This window comes from Buteo buteo, chromosome 12 (genome assembly GCF_964188355.1).
Source record: "Buteo buteo chromosome 12, bButBut1.hap1.1, whole genome shotgun sequence".
In the NCBI taxonomy this organism is placed as follows: Eukaryota; Metazoa; Chordata; class Aves; order Accipitriformes; family Accipitridae; genus Buteo; species Buteo buteo.
Window position 1 is genome coordinate 39,898,070 of NC_134182.1, and position 22,652 is coordinate 39,920,721.

General features: G+C 53.8%; 1 protein-coding gene across 5 annotated transcripts in view; it reads right to left on the reverse strand.

Annotated features, from left to right (window-relative positions):
* PEBP4 (phosphatidylethanolamine binding protein 4) overlaps positions 1–22,652 on the reverse strand; it is a 79,707-nt gene that overhangs the window by 51,311 nt on the left and 5,744 nt on the right. For 2 of the 5 annotated variants that reach the window (XM_075043546.1, XM_075043545.1), the window contains exons 2-4: positions 20,558–20,633; positions 19,592–19,737; positions 17,936–18,068 (exon numbers count right to left, since the gene is read on the reverse strand). In XM_075043546.1, the coding sequence (XP_074899647.1) occupies positions 17,936–18,068; positions 19,592–19,737; positions 20,558–20,633 (355 nt within the window). Of the gene's footprint in view, positions 1–17,935; positions 18,069–19,591; positions 19,738–19,823; positions 19,844–20,557; positions 20,634–22,652 lie in introns of those variants that run through there. The other 3 variants (XM_075043547.1, XM_075043549.1, XM_075043550.1) reach the window with 2 other exon arrangements.

Sequence of the window (22,652 nt, forward strand, 5' to 3'; positions counted from 1 at the left end):
CCTGCTGTCGGTCCCAATCCCGAAAACAAACCCAAATCCCACCATCATGCAGGTGTAGGGGTGCTGCCTTTGCTCCCTGTCCTGCCAGCACCCAGAGCAAGCCCTCAACTTCCAAAAAATACCGGCTTCGACACCGGACAGCGATGCTCCGGCGTGATGATGCAGAGCCGGCAGCGATGCTCCAGCCTTCAGGAAATTTGGAGAAAGAAGAAGCAACCCCCTGCTCAGCCCCACTTCAGAGGGGCGAGGATCGAGCCCTGCTGTGTTTTTTTTGGGGGGATAGGATGAAGCAGGATAGTTGGGTCTTATTGCATCTTAGCAGGACGGGCGGGAGGATGGGATGCTGCTCCCGCAGCTGGGATCCTCTTTTAATTGATTTCTCATGGTTTATTGCCTCTTCGCTTTAATTGCAATACAAATGTTTGCTGATGCAATTATCGTGCATATGCGATAAAGCTGTTAGAGGGTGTCGTTAGGTCGTATTTCTTCATTTATTTTAGGGCGTGTGAGGGAAAGCAAGAAGCACGCTTCCTGCACAGATTTCTGGCAATAAAACATAATTCCAAGGTGGGTTTCTTTGTGGTGGGTTGGGTTTTTTTTGGTTCAATATACTGAAAGCAAAAAAATTTGCCTTACAGCAGCTCATCTGGGGGTGAAATAATCCACTCAACATTCAGATTATCAGCTAATGCGCATTTGCATTAGAATAGGCTAGAAGAGCTCCCGGGATGGAGCAAGATCCCTCCGGATCAGCCGCTGCCCTTGCACAAAACAGCAACGGATCCTCGCCCCAAACACAAAACCACTTATGGATGCGGCCTCTGACCCCCCGGCAGGGAATATTGCTTGGGAAGGGGACCCTCCCATGGGATTTCATTACAAAATGTTTACATTTAAGAATAATGGGGGGAAAAAAAGCAGAGTTGCCCAGAATTGGCCAGGGCAGCTCGTCTTGAGCCGCGGTGCCAAATCCTGGAGCTCTCCCAAGAGCTGGGATGCCAGCACCGACCCTGCAGCATCGATGGAAGACCAGCAGCATCCCCTCTCTCCGGCTCCGTGCCCTGGCTCAGCTTTAAACCACCAGCAAATTTGGGAGCAGTGGCCGCATCCCCGGGTGAAACGAAGCCTAAACGCAACGCCCTGCAGGGAGCTGCAAAATCTTGCACGGCGAGGGCCGAATCCTGCGCACGGACCAGCCGGCAACGGCCCAGGGAGCCCCGTCAGCCGCCGCAAAACCTGACGCTGCACCTTTCCCATCGCAGCTGTCAAAATGAAGCTGTCGCTGTGACGGCCTCCTCGGAGCCTCGTTAAAAATGTGACGGTTCCCTTAGGCTACCAGGGGAGACATGGCCAAATTAATGAGGATGTGACAGAGTTTACGGGTCAGATTAGACTCCTCTTCCCATGGCTGCGCTCGGCATAAACCTGAAAATTGAGTGAAAAGAAGGGAAGCCGAGGGTGAGGGACCGCGAGGGGTTCGGGGAGCATGTGCGCTCACCAAAAGAGCAATCCTGTACTTGTCATAATTAATCAGGCACATGTTAGACAAGCAGAAAGCGCTCGGCCCCTCCAGTAAGGGAAGGGAATTAAACCCTTACCTCCTCGCCCCATGGATCTGGCCTCCCCAGGATGCGCCGCGTAGGGAACAGGTTTGCAAACACATCCTTACAGCTCTCCTACTTAATTTCCCCATTTAAAAATATATAAACAGAACTGATTTTTTTTTTTTTCTTCCCCCTTTCCTTTGCCCGATCTGGAAAGCAACCCACTTCCAGCGAGAAGCTGTGACAGACCGGAGACATCGCTGCCTCGGAGCGCTTGGACAAGGGGCACCTCGCACGTGCGATGATGACGAAGGGTTTGCACCCTGCAAACACACGGCGCCGGTGCAGGCAGCTGCCTAAAACGTCGAGCATCCGTGGTCCCAGCCCAAGCAACGGCGACTTGGTCCCTCTTGAAGACATGTACAGTGTCCAGCCGGACACGCTGGAAACACCCAGCGGTAGCGGCCGCTTCTGAAAACCTCAGCCCCTATAGCATAGATATCTCTCTCTCTCTCTCTCTCTCTCTATAGATATAACCCTATAGCCCATGCCCAGGGGTGAGGGGATGCCTGTTAGCCCTTCTCCACCCATCAGCAGCCCTTGAGGGGACCAGAGAGCTTGGGGAAGCACTGAGAGAGTCCCGTTTGAGGGCAGCTATTTAGTCTCAAACCCTTAAAACTGAAATAAAGCTCGAAACAATCCTGAACCAACCCCTCGAGCCCAAACAGCAGCGAGATTTGGGACCCAGTCCAAGCTCTGCAGCTTAGGCCCATCTCCAAATATCTCCCAACAAGTTTATTTATGGAAAATAAAATCAGTCCAAGATGTTCACAGCTCAGGAATATTTAATGCTATTTGGTGAGAAAGTATTTCCAGCAAGGAGGGAACCGCACGGCTCCCCGAGCCCGGCTCCCGGGCATCACCCCGGGGACGATGCTGGCACAGACCCGCACCAGTCACCCTGGGAGCTCAGAACTGGTCGGACTGGATCAAACGCCTCCCTAATTTAGTTGGTACCAATCCTGCTTAATTAATTGGGTCTGGAGGCATAGCGCTGGGCTGTCTGCTAAGGTAAGCCGTGGGAAGAGAAGATGCTGAAGCATCTCCGAGGGGCAGCATCACCTCTGGGTGCCCACCGCAGCGCCCGAGCATGCGCTGCCCAGGGACCCGACCAGACCTATCCCCTTCCCAGTGCCCCAGGAGTGGGAAGGACAATTTCCCCGGTTGGGAAGAGGAGGAAACAGTGGCAGAGCAATAACCCAGATGATGCTCAGATACAAAAACACTCCCCCGTGCCGTGCCGCCCGCTGCCCATCGCAGGCAGCCACGCCGCCGTTCTGCGCGGCGCAACGCTCCGGCCGTAAAAAAACCCGTAAAGGCACTTTTGCACCCAAAACGATGGGAAAGGGGATGAACCGCTCATCCCCAAGAGGCAGAGGGGCAGGAGGGAGCGCAGCCCCGGGCGTGTGGGGGGACACGCCACCATCCCTCTGCCTGCCGATCCCGCCGGGAGCCACGGCCGCCCCGGCGCTGAGGTTAAACCACCGCCACGGAGCTGTCTGCCGGGGCAGCCCAGAGTCAAGGGCAGGCCAGACGCAGCGGTGATGGGAGTCACTTTAATAGACACCTGCCGCCTGATGGGGAGCGTTAATGCGTCCCCCCGCTCCCGCCGGACACGGATGAGCATCCTCAACCCGGCGGGGCGATCGCATCCCTGCCGCCGCCGTGAGATGGGCTGTCACCTTGGTAAGGGGGGGACGACGACACACAAACCAGCCGGGGAGCGGGGGGAGAGCACCGGGGCAAGGCCTGGCTTTTACAAACAGCTCTAATATCCCTGGAAGACGTCTCCGAGTCATGCACCGGGTTGGAAATGTCTCCCATTATAATTATGAGTCATTCGTGACTCAGTGACATTTCTGAAATTAAAAAGCAGTCGCTGGCCCAGCCCTTTGCTGCCCCGCTCGGCGGCTGCGCGAGCGCTACACAACTTATTTTTAATGCTATTTCCCAGACAAACCACCCCCCCCCCAGACCCGTTACCCCCCCACCCTGGCTGTGCAGCCGCTCAGGGACAGTCCCCTGGAATGGCAGGTTTTGCATTCACACCCTGAGGTCTTTTTTTTTTTCCCCATGTGGGAAAAGCTGGGATCTGAGCCCAACTTTGCTGCCCGGATTGCTCCCGGGGGCAGAGCCGGGTGTTGTGTCCGCTTGCACCGAGGCGGCAGGAGCGGCAGCCCCAGGGATGTCACGAGACGGGCGGGATTTCCTAGAGCGCCGCGTTTAAATGCAAAACCCTTAAAATAAATAAAAGCAACCTGTTGGGTATTTCCAACAGCGTGGGACTTTGACGAAACCTCCAGCAGAGAGCGGTGCCCGCAGCAGCGCAGCACGTGCCGAGGCTCGGTGCAAAACCAGGGCCGCGTCGTTGCTGCAAACGTCTGCACGAAAAAGGGGGTTCGGGGACCCCCGGCCGCAGCGGGGCCGAGACGGTCACAGCCCGCTGGTGTGTGGTCCCCAGGGATGGGCCACTAGGCACATTTTCAAAGGCAGCCCTACCCTCATCCCTCAGTTTTATTCTGGGAACGGCCAAACCCAGGGCAGGAAACACTCTGCGAACCGATAACCCCCAATCGCGCAATTATTTCCCCCCTCCTCTCTGCGGTCTCTTTTCAACCCGAGGGCTCCGTTATTAAAGATTTTAGAGGCTGGGAGGCAGCTGCCCTCGCAAAAGGCACGGGGCAGGGATGCTCAGGAGCAGGGATGCTCGGAGGCCGGGATGTTTGGGGGTCAGGATGCTCAGGGACCGGGATGCTCGAGGACCGGGCGCGACAAGCCACGTTCGCCGACATCCCAATTGCTCCGCGCAGGGACAAAACTCATGAGAGACCGGTGAGGCTGCGGCAGGGCAGGGTCCGGCACCACAGCGGGACCGGTCCCCCAGGGCTGGGGGGTTTTGGGATCTCACGGAAAACCAGCGCGGTGCGAGAGGTCTCTCTGCACATCCCATTTTGCCATCTGCAGCAGGTGAACCGCCGGCACGGCTCAGCATCGCGCGGTGGCTGGGGAACGCGCGCCGTCGGCGCCAGGACATATCAGAGCAGAAATAGACCCGGAGCCGTCGTCCCCCCCACCGCCCCCTTTTTACTATTATGTCTGAGAAGCGACGTCTCTCCTTTTTTTTTTTTTTATGATGATTTAATCGCTTGGTGATGAGGGCTGCCTGGCTGGGATACAACTGAGCTCTGGGCATCGCCAAAAGAAACGGGGGATATAAAAAGAGGAGGAAGCATCAGTAGCAGCGACGCTGATTGACAGTGAATGAAATGAAGCGGCCAAATTTCATTGGCGTGGTTTGAAATCCCAGGACGATGCGGATAGCTGATGGCTCCTTTCCTAGGGTTTTGCCAGAGCTAGCATTTGCCTTTCATCCTTATTTAATTCACTGTTTGGAGACTGCCACAGGTTTTGGGGTGGGTTTTTTTGTGTGTGTGTGGCGGTGGTATTTTAATTGCATGTTTCCCTCCTGGAAGAACTTTTTTTTACATACCAGCGTGTGTGTGTGTGCTGAAATGCAGCTGGGTGTGCAAAGGAGAGGGGTACGACGGAGGCAGGAGCCATTTGCCCAGCACCTCGGCCGCAGCCCTGCCTCGTGGCCTCAGGCCCTTGCTGAGAACAGTCCTCAAGTGCTTGTGCAATTTATACCCTGGGTGCCGATAATTAAAGGACTCGAGGTTGAGGTTTGATAAAGCATTTTCCTGGAAAGGCAGCGTCCCTTGGGGCTCAGACTCTGAGCGCAGCCGCTGCCGGGGGGGGATGTGGGTCGCATCGCCTGGGCAGGGGTCCCGCAGGAATCCCCCGTGCACTCGTCCGCCTGTAGCTATCCCTCTCCCGATTACTGGATCTTTGCTGGGAAAACCAAGTATGTGAAGGCTGCAGTCATTTCAGGGGATGGAGCATCTCCCTGGGAGCATCTCCCCTTCGGCCCCGGCAGGTCCCTGCCACCAAACAGCAGCGAGTGGCACCTGCAATGACATTCCGGCAAGAGAGGACCAAAAGGTGGCAAAAGCACTATTTTCCAAGCCTGCCTTCCCTTTTCAATGGGGAAAGGTGCCAGGTCGGCAGGGCTGCAGCTCCCGGTGCTCGGGTCAGCTCCGGTGTCCCGCTCTGTCGGCAGCTGAGCCCGGGCTGGCTCATCTCACAGATGACCTGGGAGAGGCTGAACTCAGAGCATCAGCCCAGAGGTAGCCAGGAGCAGCCAGTGACACCGGCCAAGTTGATCTGCTCCCCCAAATGCCAAGAGTCCTTCTTCTTCCTCACGGCCAGATTTCCACCCAAATTCCCAGGCTTTTCACTCCAGCTGGAGGAAATCTGGCAAATCCATTGACTGCATGCGACCTACCCCCGTGAAAAGGGACATCTCCCGGGACCAGCGGTTCCCAGAGGGATGGGACAAAGCCCAGCAGCTGCAGAGAAAATCGGGGGCAAAACCCCGAGCAGCAACCGAATCCTGCCCCACGTGGCTGGCGTGTGCCCCCCCCCGCTGCCACCCTGGCTCATCGCCCCAAAAAAAGCAGCCGGGTCCACGCAGCGTAGTAAGAATTACAAGAGTTTTAGCAGAGAAAAGCTCTGCTTTTGCAAACCTGGTGGGTGCGATGCCATGCCCCCCAGCCCCAGGTTCATTTTGCTCTGGCATCACCCTCCCTCCCGGCTGCCGTGTGCCTGGAAAGGGGCTGGGCAGCATCACGGGGGGCTGCGGCATCGCGGGGGGCTCGGCAGCGTTGCCGCTTCTCCTCCTCCTCCCACTCGCCAAATATTTGTTTAATGAGGGAATTCCTGTCACACGTACGTGGGCTCCGGCGCTGCGGGGAGCGCGGCTGCCTGCAGCATCCTCAAACGGGAGAAAAACTCCGGAGACGGCTACGAGCCCCTCGATGCACCGACACCAGGCCTGGCGCAAGGGTGACGGCCGCTCGCAGCGGTGCAAAGACCCTTTGCACGGGGGCTGCAGCTTGCTGCTTTCTTGCGGCAGCACCGGGGCTGTGCCGGACCGAGAGCACGAAGAGCTGCTGTCCCCGAGCATCCCCTGTGTCCCCCCCCGCCATCACGACACCCGTCACCCCGCCGGCCACCCCTGCTTTCAGCCCCGAACCGCAGCCCACGACGCGGCCACTTTGATCCGCTGCTTAATTCCTCCTTCCCATTAATTTCTGATCAGGCTCTGAACCTTCTCGCGGAGATGCTGAGATCAAATGATTAGTTAAGAGACAGTCAGGCGAGGAGAACATGAAAGGGAGAAGTTTTGTTTAAGGATATTAACCCCAGCGAAGCGGCGCGGGAAGCGGCAGAGCCGTGAGCCAAGAGCTCCCTCTGCTCCCAGAAAACCCTCCACGACCACAAATTCACCCGCCTCACCGGGACCTGCCTGCCCTGACCCTTCCTCGAGGCCCCGCAAACTCATCACACCCCAGAGGCAGAAGGGACTTTGGGCACAAGCTGCTGCACGGGGAAACACTTGCTCCAGGGGATGAGTTGCGGCTAATAAAGCATCAACCGAGGGCAAAATGGTCAGAAAAAAACCCTGAGCTGGCTGGTACCCCCTGGTACCCCGACTGTGCATCAGCCCCTGCAACAGGGGAGACCCCCTGGATGCAAAATATGTTACCTATAATATAATATCTGAGTTATTATTTGATTAGAGGCAGCCCAAGGGAAAGAGCGGCACTTCTCCTATCGCACGAGCACCCCCCAGGACGGGCGAAAACGAGGGAGTTTGTATTGCCAGCGCCAAAAGCGTCACTTGGGAAGGGAAATAAATAAATGTCAGGCCAGAAAGAGGGACTTTGGGGGAAGGAGAGCTCTAGTACTCAAAATAAAGGGAAAAGCAAGGAGCAGAAAATTATTATTTCAATTACAATGAAAATGTATTTTATTAGAAAATGTGGATTCATCTTTGATACTTGATACCTAGAAAAGCAATATCCAGGAATATAATACCCCATCTCCGTGCAAGGAGAATGAGTTATTAAATCAGAAGATGAATGGCTTGCAGTGCAGCTAAGTGCTCCGGTTAAGAGAAAAATAGTTATAAACTTACTCTTTGCCCCAAAACGCATTCCTCCCCCTCATCCCCGGGCCTCATCTCTCCCCTCCAGTGGAACTCACTCATGTACCTCATTTCTATGGCTTATAAAAATTCAGGAGGGGAAATTTTAATAGAAGGAAAAAAAGTGAATTTAGAGGTGGTTTTTTTTTCCTCTTACACTTCCCCCACTTTAAAAAAAAAAAATACACACGAGGAATAAAAATAACCCACATAGTTCAATTGTGGGGAAGTAGTGAGGATGTAAATGAAGGTGCATTCTTATGTATAGCAGTGCACCCAGCAGCCCCGTGGCAGGGCGACTCGCTCGGCGCCTCTGTTCTGCATGAATAAATATGTATAAAAATGTAATGCTGCAAAGAACTCAAATCCGATAACCGAGATAGTGTTTCGCAGAGGCTGGGAGCAACACAAGCCACCAGCTTTTCTTCTTCTTCTGTATTTATGTAAAGAACCATTGAAATGATAATGCACGGCCCCCTCCCCATACACGGGCAGAGCGGAGCCTTTTTGTAGCGATGGATGCAAACACCCCCCCAGATATTAAGGCCATCGGTGCAAAACCACTGGTGACAGTGGCGAATGTGGGCTTTGCTCGCCTGCCGGAGAGGGCAGCGCGCCGTTCCCACGAGCTCAGGATCAAGCCGCCCGCTCCATCGAGGGGCTCCGAAGACATGGCAAACATTTCCCTCGAGTCCGGCACCGAATCTCACCTACCGGAAAAATCCCTTGGCTTCCAAGACCCCAAGCAAGAGAGATGCTGGAAGTCACCCGATGACTCGATTAGTTTCAAACACGCTGCGAGCGCTCGGACGCACGCGTGCCGACCCGCGGGGCCAGCCCGGGACAGGACCTCCCGAGCATCCCCAAACCCCTCGGGAGATGCAGCGGCGGCAGCGGGTACCCAAGCCGCCTCCTCTCCCCGCGGCACATCCAAGCAGATGGACTTTTTTTTTTCCCCAGCACTATGGACTTTTTCTGCTCCTTTGCCCCCAGATAGCCAAGATATCCCCCAAGCAGGATCTCCCGAGCCCCCCCTCCTACCCCGGCATGGCGCGGCAGCCCCCCGGCACGGCGCGGCTGCCTGGTTCCCCGTTACACAACCCTGCTCGGGAGATCCTACGTGGGCAGACGTGGGTTTTCCTCTGAATTGACAACAGCTCTCGCTGCAGCTCAGCAGAACATGAGCAGCTTACATAAACACTGCTCAGAGTTACCCTGCGTGTGGGCTGCACGCAGCCGCCCGGGTGGGGGGGAAGGCAGGGAGCCGCCTTTTCCCCCCATTTATTTTTTTTTTTTTTTTTCTCCGTATAAAACAACCCAAACCCGAACAAGCTTCTCCTTGTGGGGGAAAAGGCAGCGCGCGAGAGAGAGAAATGACTCAAGTGTTTTGTAACTTGTCACATTCGAAGCTGCAATTTGGAGGCAGGAAGGAGGGATCCAAAATAGTCGCCCCAACCCCAGCTTGTATAACCGAGATCCCCCGTCCCCCTCCTCTCCGCCGGGAAAAAGGGGGAAATTTCTGCCGCAGATTGGCAGCTGGAAAGAGGCAGGCGAGCTCGGGGTTGTTACAGCGCAGGAAGGAACCCCCAAATTGGGAAAAATTACTCAGCTGTGGGAAAAGCTCCTGTGCTGGCGGGGAGGCACTGGGGAAGATGCTGCAGGGGAGGAAGGCTCCCAGGGATGGTTTCTCTGGATGCTGCGGCTCAGAGCCCAGCGGCGAGGCTCAGCTCCCTGGCACGTTGTCCCAAGCGGGAGGTGATGCTCGGGAAGCGCAGCCGGAGCAGGGAAGCGGGACGGAGCGGGTTTCCCTGCAGAAAAAGGGACCTGGCGAGGGCTGCGCCTCGATGGGCTGAAGGGCACCAATGACCTCCAGTGCCAAAATTGAGCCCAGAGCAGGCTCAAGCCCTCCCAGATGCCGGAGAGGGGACAGGAGATGCTTTTTCCTTTCCTCCTGGCTCTGTCCCTCCTCCCGGATCAAAACCACCAGCACCCTTCGCGGCTTTTTCATCCGCGTGCTCAGCAACACATCCCAGCGTGACCCACGAGAGCCTGGTTGCACCCAGGCAAAGAGCAGGGTGATGGAGCAGAGACACCCCCCACACCAAATACACCCGACCCGCTGCCAAATCCAGCCCCGGAGCCTTTCCTAGTCCCAACAAGGTCCGAGGCCGGAGCTGCGGGGCAGGAGCGTGCCTGGCTTTGCACAGCATCCCTGTTCCAGGAGAGTTCGCTCCTCGTTACGGCAAACGAGGTGCAGCAGCGGCGGGGAGGCAGGAGGGATGTTTTCCCCTCTGGGTGCCAACCCACCGTGGAGTCAGTGCCAGCATCACGCAGAGATGCTGAGGAGGGTGCAGGGGAGCTGTGCCCAGCTCAACCCCTGATTAAATGTGATTTCAGACCCCACAAACTCAATTTTCAAGGCACAAGTGGCAGAAGTATCCAGAGGTGCCTGCCTCCTGCTATAAACCCTCCTGCCCACCCAAAATGCCGCTAATATCTTTTGAAACATCAAGGCAGGTCCTGGGGATGGCAGGAGATGCAATAAGTGTGACACCTCGCCTCAGGGCTCATTGATCTGCCATCGACCGCGGTGTTGAATCTGAAACCCCAGACTGGCTTTGGCATCTAGCTCCAGCTTCGCATTTTGTGGGGGCAGCACTTCCTAAAGGCCTCCTCGAAAATAAAACGGGTAGGGAGTTTAAACGAGGGGAGGGCCGAGCTTTGCAGCCTTTTCTCTAGTGTCACCCCAGTTAAGGCTCTTAAACCCCGAGTGCCCGACACCCACGCCAGCATCCATCACAGGACAGCGCAGGCTGTGGCCAGCACCCAGAGCATCCTGGGAAAATCCCAAACACGGGGTGGGGAAAAAAAAATAATTAGGTTATTTTCAATAGGGTCATCTGCTTCTACAATGCAGGTTGGCTTTGCAATAAAAAAAATAATTGAATAAAACCCTATTTCTTTACAACAGACCTACCCAACGGGTGCATCGCTACAGCTTTCGGATTAACGGGTTAAAAACAAAGTGGTTATGAAGGTGCTCTGTGATGGCAGGGACTTGCCCATGCACTAAACCAGCACCACTGAGACAAAAAGCTGAATTTCCAACTCCTTGGCCAGTGCACGATCACACACTCCCCTGGACATTCCCGTTGGGATCCCGTACAGCCCATGGCACATCCCAGCTCCACACGCACACGAGCGCCGGCTCTGATTTTAACACAAAACCGGGTGATTCAATACAAAGTATACATCTGCAGAAGCAACACAATTATCTCTTGGAGTTAAGCGTTGATGGATAGAAGTTTTAATTACCAAACCTTTTCATCCTCCCCCACACACAAAAAGTATATTTTCTGGCATGTTTATTTAATAATAAAATATGATAAAATTATATGTTAGTGGAATAAGTGCACGGTGTGTGTAAAGTACAAGACGAGCTGAAGTCTGTTTTGTCACCAGAGCTGAAAATATTAGCTCCTTTGATCTCTTTGGCTCCAAAGCAGCTCCAGAAAGAGAGAGCAGCACACGCAGCAAGCGCATCGCACGGCGCCTCCAGCCCGTGGGGGGGTTTGGGGAGGGCAGACCCCAGCTCCTGCCTCTGCACACACCAGCCTGCTCCCCGCTCACGCAGGGCATTAGAGATTGACAGCCTCCACTCCTGCACATGTCCCCATCTCTTGATTTACCCAAAGAGAAGAGCAAGCACAAGCCAGCTGCCTTAATTGGCATGGACAGGGCTAAAGGGTGCCCCTGTCACCCATCAGTATCATTTAGGGCTTGGGAAGTGCCCAAGTCCCATGGGGAACGCCCATTAGACCTCCGTGTTCATATCAGTCTTAATTTCATTTGGTCCTTAACACCACTGTCTGGTTCACGTATCCGTGCTGTACAGTAACGCCGTCTGATGCATCCGATCCCCTGGCACCAGGACACGGATGCTGCCACGGCCCAGGAGCAACCCTCCGCTCCAAAACCCGCGTCTTAATGGGGAACAGCACCAGCTACAGCCTGTTTGAGACCAAGGAGATAGAGGTTACCCCCTTCCCGACATATAGACACGAGGAGGTTGAGGTTCCCTCTCTCCCCGCTTTGCATCGCAGCCTACAAGTAATTCTCCAGCAGGAAATTTCTGCGCCCCCCCCACCCCGCCTTGGAAATTCACAGCCAACCTGCTAATGAGTCTTTGTGAAACTTGTGCCTTCTTACCTCTAATTTTACAGCCTGTTAGGATTTGAGCTCTGTGGACAGCCTCACATTTGGTTTCGAATTATAGGCTGAGTGGCTGTTCTCTCCTATTATTGTGCTGTCAATCTTGTATTAGCACATTATAATATGGTACACTGAATGCATCTGTTCTGTATATCACAAGTCCTAATTGTCATTTGTTGAATCACTTTGTCTTATATGATTGTTAAGCAATTATTTCATCCAAAGCAACTTAAACTTTGATTACTGTATAGTGTTTACAAGGATCAAAGTAAAATCATCAGCTGCTTCAAACATTTTGCTGTTGAAATAGGCACAAGTGTCTGTCCCACACACGCGTGGATGCCAATACAGAAGCAATGACGAGGACAGACTTGATGACCTGTAGGTTCTTGCCATCTCCGAAGCCTGTCCTTCTGCCTGGAGGGGAACGTTATTTGTCCAGGATGGTTAAATGTCCAGCAAACGTGTAGGTAATGAAAAAGATGTGAAGTGACATTTCTGCCAAGATTGCTCATGGAAAGAGGCTCTCATCACATGTGGCACCAGCTGTCCCATCGGTCCCCTCCGGTGGGGCAAGGGCCCATCACGGAATAACACCCCACACTTCTCCAGTGCTTTCCATCAAGGATGCTCTCCCGGGAAGCCCTCCCGCAGCCCAGGAGGCACGGAAAGTAAAGCAGTGCTTTGCTCAGAGGTCCGCGGAGGGGATTGCATCCCAAACCAGCTCTGCCATGCAAACCTCGACCAAAGCAGAGATGGTTGCAGCGTGCCAGACCCTGCGTGCTCCTGCCTGGGAGTGGGTTAGCAGAGGACAGGGCTGATGCAGCACAGAGGAGCCTGCAGGAATTTTTTTTTTTTTTTTTTTTTGCTTTAACACCCCACACTTAAGCCCTCAAAAGAGGCTTTTTGGTAGCTCGCAGGCCTCGCACCAACTCCTCTGCTCAGAAGTCGCTGCAAAACCGGGACGAGCCCAGGCGCCGGGGAGCCGCTGGGCTGGCAGTCCTCTGAAGTCAGGGATGCTGGTATGCCACGGCGCGGTCCCAGGGCATGGGAACCCAAACCAGCATCAGCTCCAGCAGGGCAAAAGGGAGGGGTTCGTCACCAGGGGCTTGGGCTAATCCCCATAATATCTGGCTGACAGCATCAGGAAGGAATGTTGGGCCATTGTTTTTTAAGTAGCCCAGACAGGATTGAGAAAAAAACATGTTGGTGGCTCCTTAACCCCAGACAGTTCCACGAGCCAACGAGGATACACAAACTGTCAGGAATCTTCTGCGTAAAACCATCTTCTTTAATGAGTCTTGAATTTAACCTGAGTGCCACTCAAAAGCCCTCTCTTCCAGCCAGCTGCAAATCACCGCCTGACACAACTAGAGCACATCCCAATTAGGAGATTAAGCAGACCTTCTCCTCCTTTTGTTAAAAGCTAATGAATTTCCTCATACAAGTAGTTTTCCAAATAACGAGCCCCAGACCCTAGAGCACAGAAGCCTTTATAAATCAGGGCTGTCCCCAACCAGGCCACCAAGTGTTCACAAAAGGGGGAAGAGTCAGGGCCAAGGCCACGGCATAACCAGCGAGTGGACTTAACCACGGACGCCAGGCATGATCCAAGCTCCTGGGAGAGTCTCATTCTCCTACCCTCCACCCCGGGCACAGGCATGATCCTGGCTTTCCAGCTCCAGAGCAGCACCCCAAGGTGCCCGTTACAGGTTTAGGCACAAAAAGCACACGCGGCCACTGCTGCGTTAAGCCTGATGTGACCCGTGAAAGCATCATCCCATGGTTTGCATGGCTGGGGGGCTTTTCCAGCTGTCTTTTCAGCTCCGGCTCATTCTGCCGTGGAGATGGTTTTAAATATGATACTATGAAAATGTACAATTCTTAAGAGAGCAGAGGAAAGGTGGCGAGCTGTACAGCTGCAGAAAGAAGCCGTAGCTCATGGATGCACAAGCTGTCTTCTCAGACTGGTTTGGGCAGGAGAGGGTTCTTACAAAAACCATTTAAGTTTAAAAAAAGTTCAGTCTGAGGTAGGAACCCTGAGAAAAGCACTTTGAGACATCCGGCCCCTCGGCCAGAGAGCAAGTCCTACCCCTTACCCCCAGCCTAAAGGAGCAATGGCACAGCCTGAAAAAACCTCTAAAGGAAGTTGTCAAACCCTGTGATGAAAATGAATCTGGAAGAGCAGGTAAAAGGTAGTGCCGTAAACTGCAACTTGAGAACATCGCGGCAGGTAAATTGCTTTTTAACAAGCAGACAAGTTCTATCAATAGCATCTACCGTATGTTTTTATAAAGTGCAGAAATATGTTTTTAAAAGGCCAGTAAATAAAGTTCCTATCGATTTGATCTCAAGCGTAATCTGTTTTTCTGTCTGCCACCAACAGTGGTAATAAAACAGAATCATGTAACGGCGTTTCGGCTAATGCGACTATACATCACGGCAGGGGCTGCGTGCTCACTGGCGATCTATCATTTTCTATTGGGATTGCTTAGCTGCAGAATTTATAAACTTGCCCCAAATTGATGCAATGTCCAATTTTCTTTTCCAATTTATTTTTGGTTGAGCAAAGCAATATTGAGGCAGGACAAGGAGGGTGCATTTCCCATCTTTCCAGATGTTCTCCACTGCTCCTGCTTCCTCCTCGGCCTGGGAAAGGGCCTGGCAGCAGCTCCTCTGCCAGGGTTTTCGGGAAGGTGCCGACAGATACTTTAACAGCTGCATTTGGTATGCAAAGGCTGCACGGGATGCCTGCAGAGCAAGTTGTCTGATCCTCAGAGGGGTCTCCTAGCAAGGACCGAGCATCCTCAGCATCGCAGGGCAGCATCCCACACCCACCCAGACCTCTGCAACACCAGGATGGACCAACTGGCTGCTCCGCTCCAGCGCAGGGCTGGGGGACAGACGGTCCCCACGTGCCCAAGCCACGCATGCAGCAGGTTTGCATATCTGTGCCGAGCACTTAAAGGGTTTCCAGGGTACCCAAACCATCAGTCACCAGCCTCCTGTGTCTGGCAATGCATCTCTTATTCCTTTCCTTGCTTGCAGCGATAGCAGCCAGATCTAACGACTGCCTTTGTTGCACCAAAGAAGTCAAAAATGGGTCTTTTGGGAAGTAAGAGTGATGTTTGATAAAGCTGGCTGCCAGGCTGCAATGCCCCAGTGCCTAAAGTGGATAAGCATCAATGGATATTAAAAACCCTATAAACACACACCAGATGATGTATTAAAGTCCCCCAGGCCAAGCAGCGGTAGATGCCTATCAAAGCTCAGCTTTGCAAGATGCCGCCACACTTTAAGGACCTTCACCCACAAACACATCGACATCGCCTTCACCAAGGAGCATCGAGGCTGCGAGCAGAGACCTTGGGCACAGGCAGGGCGAAATGTGGCCCCCGCCAGACCCGCTACCAGCATCTGGAACAAGGATGGGAAATATCCTGTCCCCCCCGCTCAGAAAACTGATAAATATTTCTGGAGATAAAAACAAACACTCCGCATTTGGCTTTTTCGGTGGTTGTTTTTCTTGAAGAGACAAAGTGTTCCACAGAAAGCAGACACTTCCTACACAAGTTTTCATACTCAAACCCCGAGTATTTCTGCCACCGATTTTGACAGAAAAAGTGTAGCCAGCCCTTTACCCAGCCCATCTCTCACCACTCCATCCACGAGATCCCCGAGCCTCGGCAGGGCCTTAGCACCCTGCTGTGCCGAGAAGCATCGTGTATAGGTGGAGATAACTTTAGCAAAGTGAGGTTTCCCATTCTCACTTGGGAATAAAAAAATAATCCAGTTTCCTGACCTTAGAAATCCCATCATAAACCATAAAAAGCAACCCTGTTGCCTGTGCACACCTCAGGCCCCAGCACAGAATGAGGCAACTCTTGTTACCACTCTCTTTGGGGTGATTTTTTTGGGGAAAAAGATTATTCCCAAAGCATCCTTACAGGTTCAGGAGTGAGAAATACATATATATTCCTATAGAGAAAGCCCGAGGTAATTTGGAGCCAGTTCTCTGCAACCAATTTAAGGCCACCCAGCCCGTTGCCCCAGTTGAAATCACCAGTTTGCACGCTGCAAAAGCTGGAAGCCTCCCGGCTGCGCGGAGCTGGGGAGGTGTTTCTGGCGAAGGCCAGGGGAGAGAATAAACGCAAACCAAGGGAAGCGGCGAGGCCCGTGTCCTCAGATGCCGCCTCAGCGCAAGATGTGCCGAGTTGTCTTGGAAAGAAACGGTGCCAAATCCGCCAGCGGAGATGAGCCATCAGCCAGCCCCGATGCCAGCAGGAGCTGCAGACCCTCAGCGACGGGCTCCCCGGGGACCTGCCCGCCCCCCAGTGCCACAGCTGGCATCCCATCCCAAAATAAAAGTGCACAAGTGACACACGTAGCCAGCTCCCAAGCCCAGCCTCGGCAGGTTCGCTCGTCTCCTCTTGTTTTCAGGTTCAAAGCGCAAAGCCTGCATCCCCCCAGCACAGCCGGGCAAGGGTCTGGCTCTGCTCGTCCCCCAAATCCTGCCCACAGCGGGCAGCATCGTTTAGTGGACAAAGCAGCACCCACCGGTATCACCACAGCCAAGTCCCTTCCCTTCTCTCTGCCGTGGTTTGCTTTCCAGGACAAAAATAAAAAGAAAAACAACTGCCTACATGCCTGGGAGATTTCAAACTACTGGAAAGCAACGCACAAGCGATAGATGATTTTATGTATGGCATTCTCTGCCAGGGAAGATGATTTTTTTTGGAAGAATCAGACATCTTTAAGAGAAAGTTATACTTCAAACCATGTGATCAACAGGGGGAAGAGACTTTCCAGACGGCAATGAAGCAGCCAGAAAAACTGATTCTTAACACATCAAGGAAAAGCCAAGACGCACAAGAGCCGAGTGTCTCCCTTATTAGCTACGGCTGCAGCGTCCGCAGCTGCCAGGGTTGGAGCTAATGGGGGGGGGGGAACTGCACATGGCAGTTATCGGGGTGCTGACAAGGATCACCCCAAGAATTTGGGGACAAGGTCTCCCCTCCAAGCTGATGCCACCGCATCCTCCGAAGGGCCGTGGTCCCCAAACTGGGCAGGTCCCAGCGGGACACCGCGGGGTGCAGGATGCAACCCTGACACCCAGCAAAGACCCCCCCACAACACCCCCCACTTGTCCTCCTTCTCTTCTCCTACCCAAGGTACAAACACCCCCCCCCCCCCCCAGAACTGGGGGGGGGGGAGCACCCAGGAGGGGTGATGCTGGGTGCCCAGCATCTCCCAGTGCTCCCAGTGCCGGGACTCGGGAAGTTCAATGCTGCCACCCGGCGGCACCGAGCGAGAACCGCAGCTCCGGGAAAAGGGGGGGGGGGCACCCAGCAGGGACGGGGCTCCCCCCACCCCCCCACCCCGTTACCACCCCCCCCACCAACCCCGCATGACAAACCCTGCAGCCCCTGCACTGCGCGGGAGCTCATCGGATTCATTAATCCGGTTTCTGCGAGAGCCAGCTAGGGATGGAAACACCCAGGCAAAGCGTGGGTTTGCTTTAAAAAGTTTACAAGCAATTGCAAAAAAAAAAAAAAAGATTTTAAAAAAATATATGCCTGCAAATTTTGTAGCCATTTTCGCTACAATGTAGGAAAAAAACAAACAAAAAAAACCCAAACGCCACAACATTTATGGAGATCCAGTTTACCCACAGCTCAGCCTCAGACCAAACCCCTGAAACAATGGGGAAGCTTGGAGGAAAGAAAAAAAACAACCACCACACAAGTTAGAAAGCCACCCTGATTGCAGGCAAAAGTTTAACAAGCACAACTCGAGTAGCTGATAGCAATTTGGCCGGGGGACAGCAGTGCTAAGCAGCACATGACACAGGGTGAACAACCCCCCGGGCCGTCCCCAGCACCCAAAGCGTGGGTACTGGGTGTCCCTGCCTGGCCCAGCTCCCAGCCAGGGTGTCAAGGCCAAGCTCAAAGTACAAGCACGCACGTGTGTAAGCAATCCTTTCCCAGCAAATTCCTCCCCTGCAAGCTGGCTACACCTTTAATTAGCACGGAGAAGAGGCAGCTACCCCTGAGCGACACGATTTGGGACTCACCTTCTCAGCCTGGGGGTACCGAACGCGGGGGCTGCCCCATTCCCTGCTGATCCGCCGCCGGTACTGGTGGCACTTGGGGATGTAAGTGCAGCCCACGTCACCCAGCTCCGGGTAGATAATTTCTAGATCCCCCCTGGGGAGAAAAAAAGGGGGAGAGAAGAGCTTGTAGGGTAGGACCACACCATCCAGGGGATGGGAATCAGTGCCAGGGGATGGGAATTAGTGCCACTTGCCAGCCAGGCTTGAGCTAGGATTGCAATGCTGGGCAGGAGATGCAGGATCCAACTTGCTGGGCACCTTGTACACCAGGATAAGCACCCTCCCATGCTGTAACACAGCCATGGGGTGTGCTCCCTCTCCCAAGCAGCAGCAAGACTTTAAAATTTCATTATGCCTCAGCACAACACTCAGATTATTTCCAGGATTTTTTTTTATAGTCTTTAAAAATCATGGCCCGTATGGGTTAATCTAAGGCTCGGAGAGCAAAGTTACCCCTACTCCCCCTTGGCCTTGGACAAGCCATTTGAACTCTGAACCCCCTTCTCCCACTCACGATATGAAAGCAGGGAGAAGTCTCCTCTGTATTTTAGGCACTGGTAGAGCAATAACAGGTCAGATATCTCCAGCTCTGACTTCTGCACAGAGTGCTTTCCCTTCTGCATTATCTAACAGAGAAAGGGGCCACCAGGGCAAGCTGTCAGGTCACCGCAGCATGCGGCTAGCAAGTCTCAAGGCCACCCTGAAGATTAGCTGCCACCGACGTGACCCTCACGGGAGTCACCCTTAAATCCTGCAGCCCGAGAAGCTGCTGAGCAAATGCCCGCACGGGCACGGGGCTTGCACAGAGAAAGCCGAGAGTTGAAAGTAAGGTGCTGCTACTCATGGTTTGTGGGAGGAAGCTGGGGCCAAGTGAAGTCCCCACTTGCCTTAATCTAGAAGCTTAAGTTGCTCACACTTAGCATTTTGGTTAACTAAGTAGCAGAAAGGATGGTTTTGATGCAGAAGCTCCCAGTAACGTGGGATATTAAGAAGCCCCCAAAGGCAAGGGGCACACGTGTGCCTCTGCTCGCCCAGCCCTGCCTCCCATCTCCAGCAGCAAGAGTTTAAGACAAGGATCTTCAGTATTAAAACGCTGGATAAAGGGGGGCATTCGGCAGCTGTTCAGCTGGGAGCCCCAACTGGTACAGCAGCAAACTGCCTGTTAGCAGCTCCAGGAGAAGCTCCCCAGGCTTCCTCCTCTTCCCATGCCCACACCTCAAGCATTAACATCTCTGCAGGATGAGCTTTGAGGTCTGTGGGATGACCTGTTCTAGCACTTTCCTTCCCCAAAAGTAGCCTCCTTCCTCTGAGACTTTCTGCAGAAAACATTTGTCATCTCCGATTCTGGATGTTGCTTCAAAAACCTTGCAAAATGGACCAAGGAACAACTTGAGGTGCCCAGAGACACCAAGATCTCAGCTTGCAGTACACGTAGGCACTGCTCGGCTTTGCTCTGGCCCAGATTCCTGGCAAAAGGAAGAAAGCAACTAATATTTATAGCCCTGGCAAAAGGGATACTGGAATTAACTGTCCCAGGAGGTGACATGCAAGGGCAGCACATGACTAGCCACCCAGGGCTGGTGCAGTTCAGAAAGGAGACAACAGGGAGTCACTCACCTGCAGAACTCACCGTCCACACCGCTGAGCATCTGGAAGAAGCAGGTCCGCGAAGGGTCATCTGGCCAGGGGGACTGCTCCTCCCGGGCAGCGGTGCCAAGCAGGCTGGCAGCCAGCAACACAGCACCCAGCAGCTTCATCCTGCCCTGCAGAGACCGAGGGATAGAGAGGGTCAGTCCCACGGGCAGAGCTGTGACCCAGCACCGCTCCCCCAGCACCTGCGAGCACCCACAGCATCCCCACCACCATGCTCCAGTTCAGTCCCCCCCTCCCAGAAACCAGCTCCAGGCAAAGCACACCCAGCCTTACACGTCATTTTTTTTCCACTTCCACCAGTTCCACATCATTAATCCCAACCATGCCAGAAATGAACTGTGTTTCCTGCCGCTGCCCCGTGCCAGTGAATACCAAGTCCCCAGCGGGCTTACAGCAAGATCCTACATCTTAGAGGACCCATTTCTGCCCACCTACAAGGAAGGCGCATTCCCACCCTCCCGCATGGCACCAGAAATGTGCACATATGATATCACAAGGTGGGCAGCCCAGCACAGCCGTGATCACCACCAGTGCTGCTCTCCCTAGGACTCTAATGTGATGGAAAAGATGAAAAATTGCTATCAGGCTAACGGTCTAACCAAGACCATTAGTGGTGGATGCACAACCAGCCGTGACATGCTGACCAACACATCCCTGACCCCAGGCAGAGCCCCTGCAGAAGACCAGCACCCTTGAACCCAGCCACCCTCTCCAGAACCAGGGCTGAGCTTTTCCTGCAGGACGACAGCCACGACCACCCATTTTTAGGTCCGTACGAAGCACGAGCCAAGCCCCCAGGATGAGGGGAGCCAGGGTATGAGGTTTAGGTACCCACACCCCGCACCTCCCTGGGCTGCAGCGAGGTGCCTGCAGCAGCCTGATGGACCCGGTGGCCCGGACCACGGTGGCCAGCCCTGCCGAGGCACTTACCCACCGGGTCCTGGGGATGGGCGAGCAGCTCTGAGGCAGAGCCTGGAGGTTTGAGGTTGCCGTGGAGATGGTTTCCCTGGAGGGAAGGGAAGAAAGGACTGGGGATGAAAACACAGCCCGGAGAAGGGGCAGTTCGTCCCCTAAAAGGAGCACAAAACCAGGCAATGGGTTTTCATCCCACAGCACCCTTCTTCAACTGACCCACCGGCTCTGGGTCCTCACCTGGTCCTAATTCCCCTCTGCACTAGCAACTTCCCAGCTAATTAGAAAGGATGCAACCCAAACATTTATTTGCACTAGCCTGTCTTCTCCATTGCCTAATCAGTTCTGGATGAGGCATATGCAAAAAACCCACTGTCAGTTGGGAATAGGTATTAGAACACATACTGTATCATTATATAATGAAGTACCGGCACGCAGAGTGAACACGAGTAAGTACTAGCGCCACTGTCATTACGGAGAGAAAAGGCATCAGGCTTAACTAATTAGAAACATTAATGTATTGGGAATGATCTGGAGGTTTAGGGGCTAATGGCTCTGGTTCCCATGCTACAAGATGGGCAAACCCCATAATTAGAGCTCTGATCCTGCAAACAGGCTCACGTGAGTAACGCTTTTCCCATCAGAGTCAGGAGCACTGGTTTGCATGAGTCAGGATCACCAAAATGGGGTTTACATCCTCACATGCTATCACAAGCTGGGGGGGGTGGGGGTGTGATAATCTGGGGTCCCAGGGGAGCCACCCAGGGGGATTGCAGCCCCAGGACTGTTAATCATTACAGCTGCCCAGAGACTCTCCACCATGGAAAGGGGGATTTCTTAGAAAAGAAAGACTTCTCTTGAAAAGCTGACAGCTGGGCTGAAAGCTTGGAAGAGGGTGGCAGGTGAAGGGACAGTGGCTTTGACCAGGACAGACACAGGGACTCGGACACTGGGAGAGCTGCAGACACGGACAAGGGACTCTTCCTGCCAAAGTGACTCTCACCACGGTAAACCCGTCCATTTTCACTGTTTATTCAAGCATGAAAGCAGTGAAGCTGACACAAGGCTTGCATTGGTGCAGTCCTGGCAGCTCAGACCCCCAGGTCTGTCCCAGAGCAGCAGAAGAGCACCGGTACTTTGCAGTAACTGGCTCCAGTTGGTTCCTGCAGTAAGTTTGCAGTGGTTAGTTTGGGTAATCACTTTGCAGAGGTTGCCCAAATAACAGCAAAAGCCAGAAACAGGACTCTGAACAGGGCTATTTTATTTTAAGCCTAGAAGCAGAGAGAAGCCCTTCACACAGAGGCAACACCTCTATCTGGAGACCTCCTGAGAGGATTGTCACCAAATGGGATCAGCACAAAAGGGTTTGCCAACAGCCAAGGTGCAGAGGGATCCCCCAGCAATGCTCTGGAAGAAAACCCCATCAGATTAGCAAGCTCTCTCACAGCATCCTGTGCAAGACAAACTATGGCTTTCTCTCTAAGAGCTATTTGCAGAGTAATTACAAAGGTCCTATTTCTCCTGCTCAGGAGTTTCAAAGGCAGCAGGAAGCCCGTGCAGCAAACCCATATCACCGGGGGATAAAATGGATGGGAAAGTTACTCTGCCAGAGCCAGACAACAGCTCCTGTGCTGTGCTCCCGCAAGGTCAGACAGGCTCCTGAGGGGCACAAAGCCACCGGATTATTTGGTTTTTTAGACACATGCACAGGACAGGGTGACTCACGAGCTGGCAGCGCTGCTGGCTTTGCTACCAGACCATAACACACCTGCCCCAGCACAACCCTGCCTATACAAACACTCCAGGCCTGGCAAAACCTCACAGGAGATGGGTAATTTCCCCCAGCATCCATCTCCTCTGGTCTGCCTGCGCCTGGAGCTCTCGCGGCCAGGGAGAACCAATAAATCACATGCCTGAGAGCCCGCACGGAGCGGCCTCCTCTCCGGAGAAGGATCCTCCCATGGGAAAAACACACATCTGGTGGTGTCAAGCCAGGTACTGAACAGGAGCCAACCTCCTCTCCCAGCAACCCCAGTGTGTTTGCATGTCACCTCTCCTGACTAAGCAGTGCAGGACCACAGGAATCTCGTCCTTCCAGCTGCTGGGAAGCCTC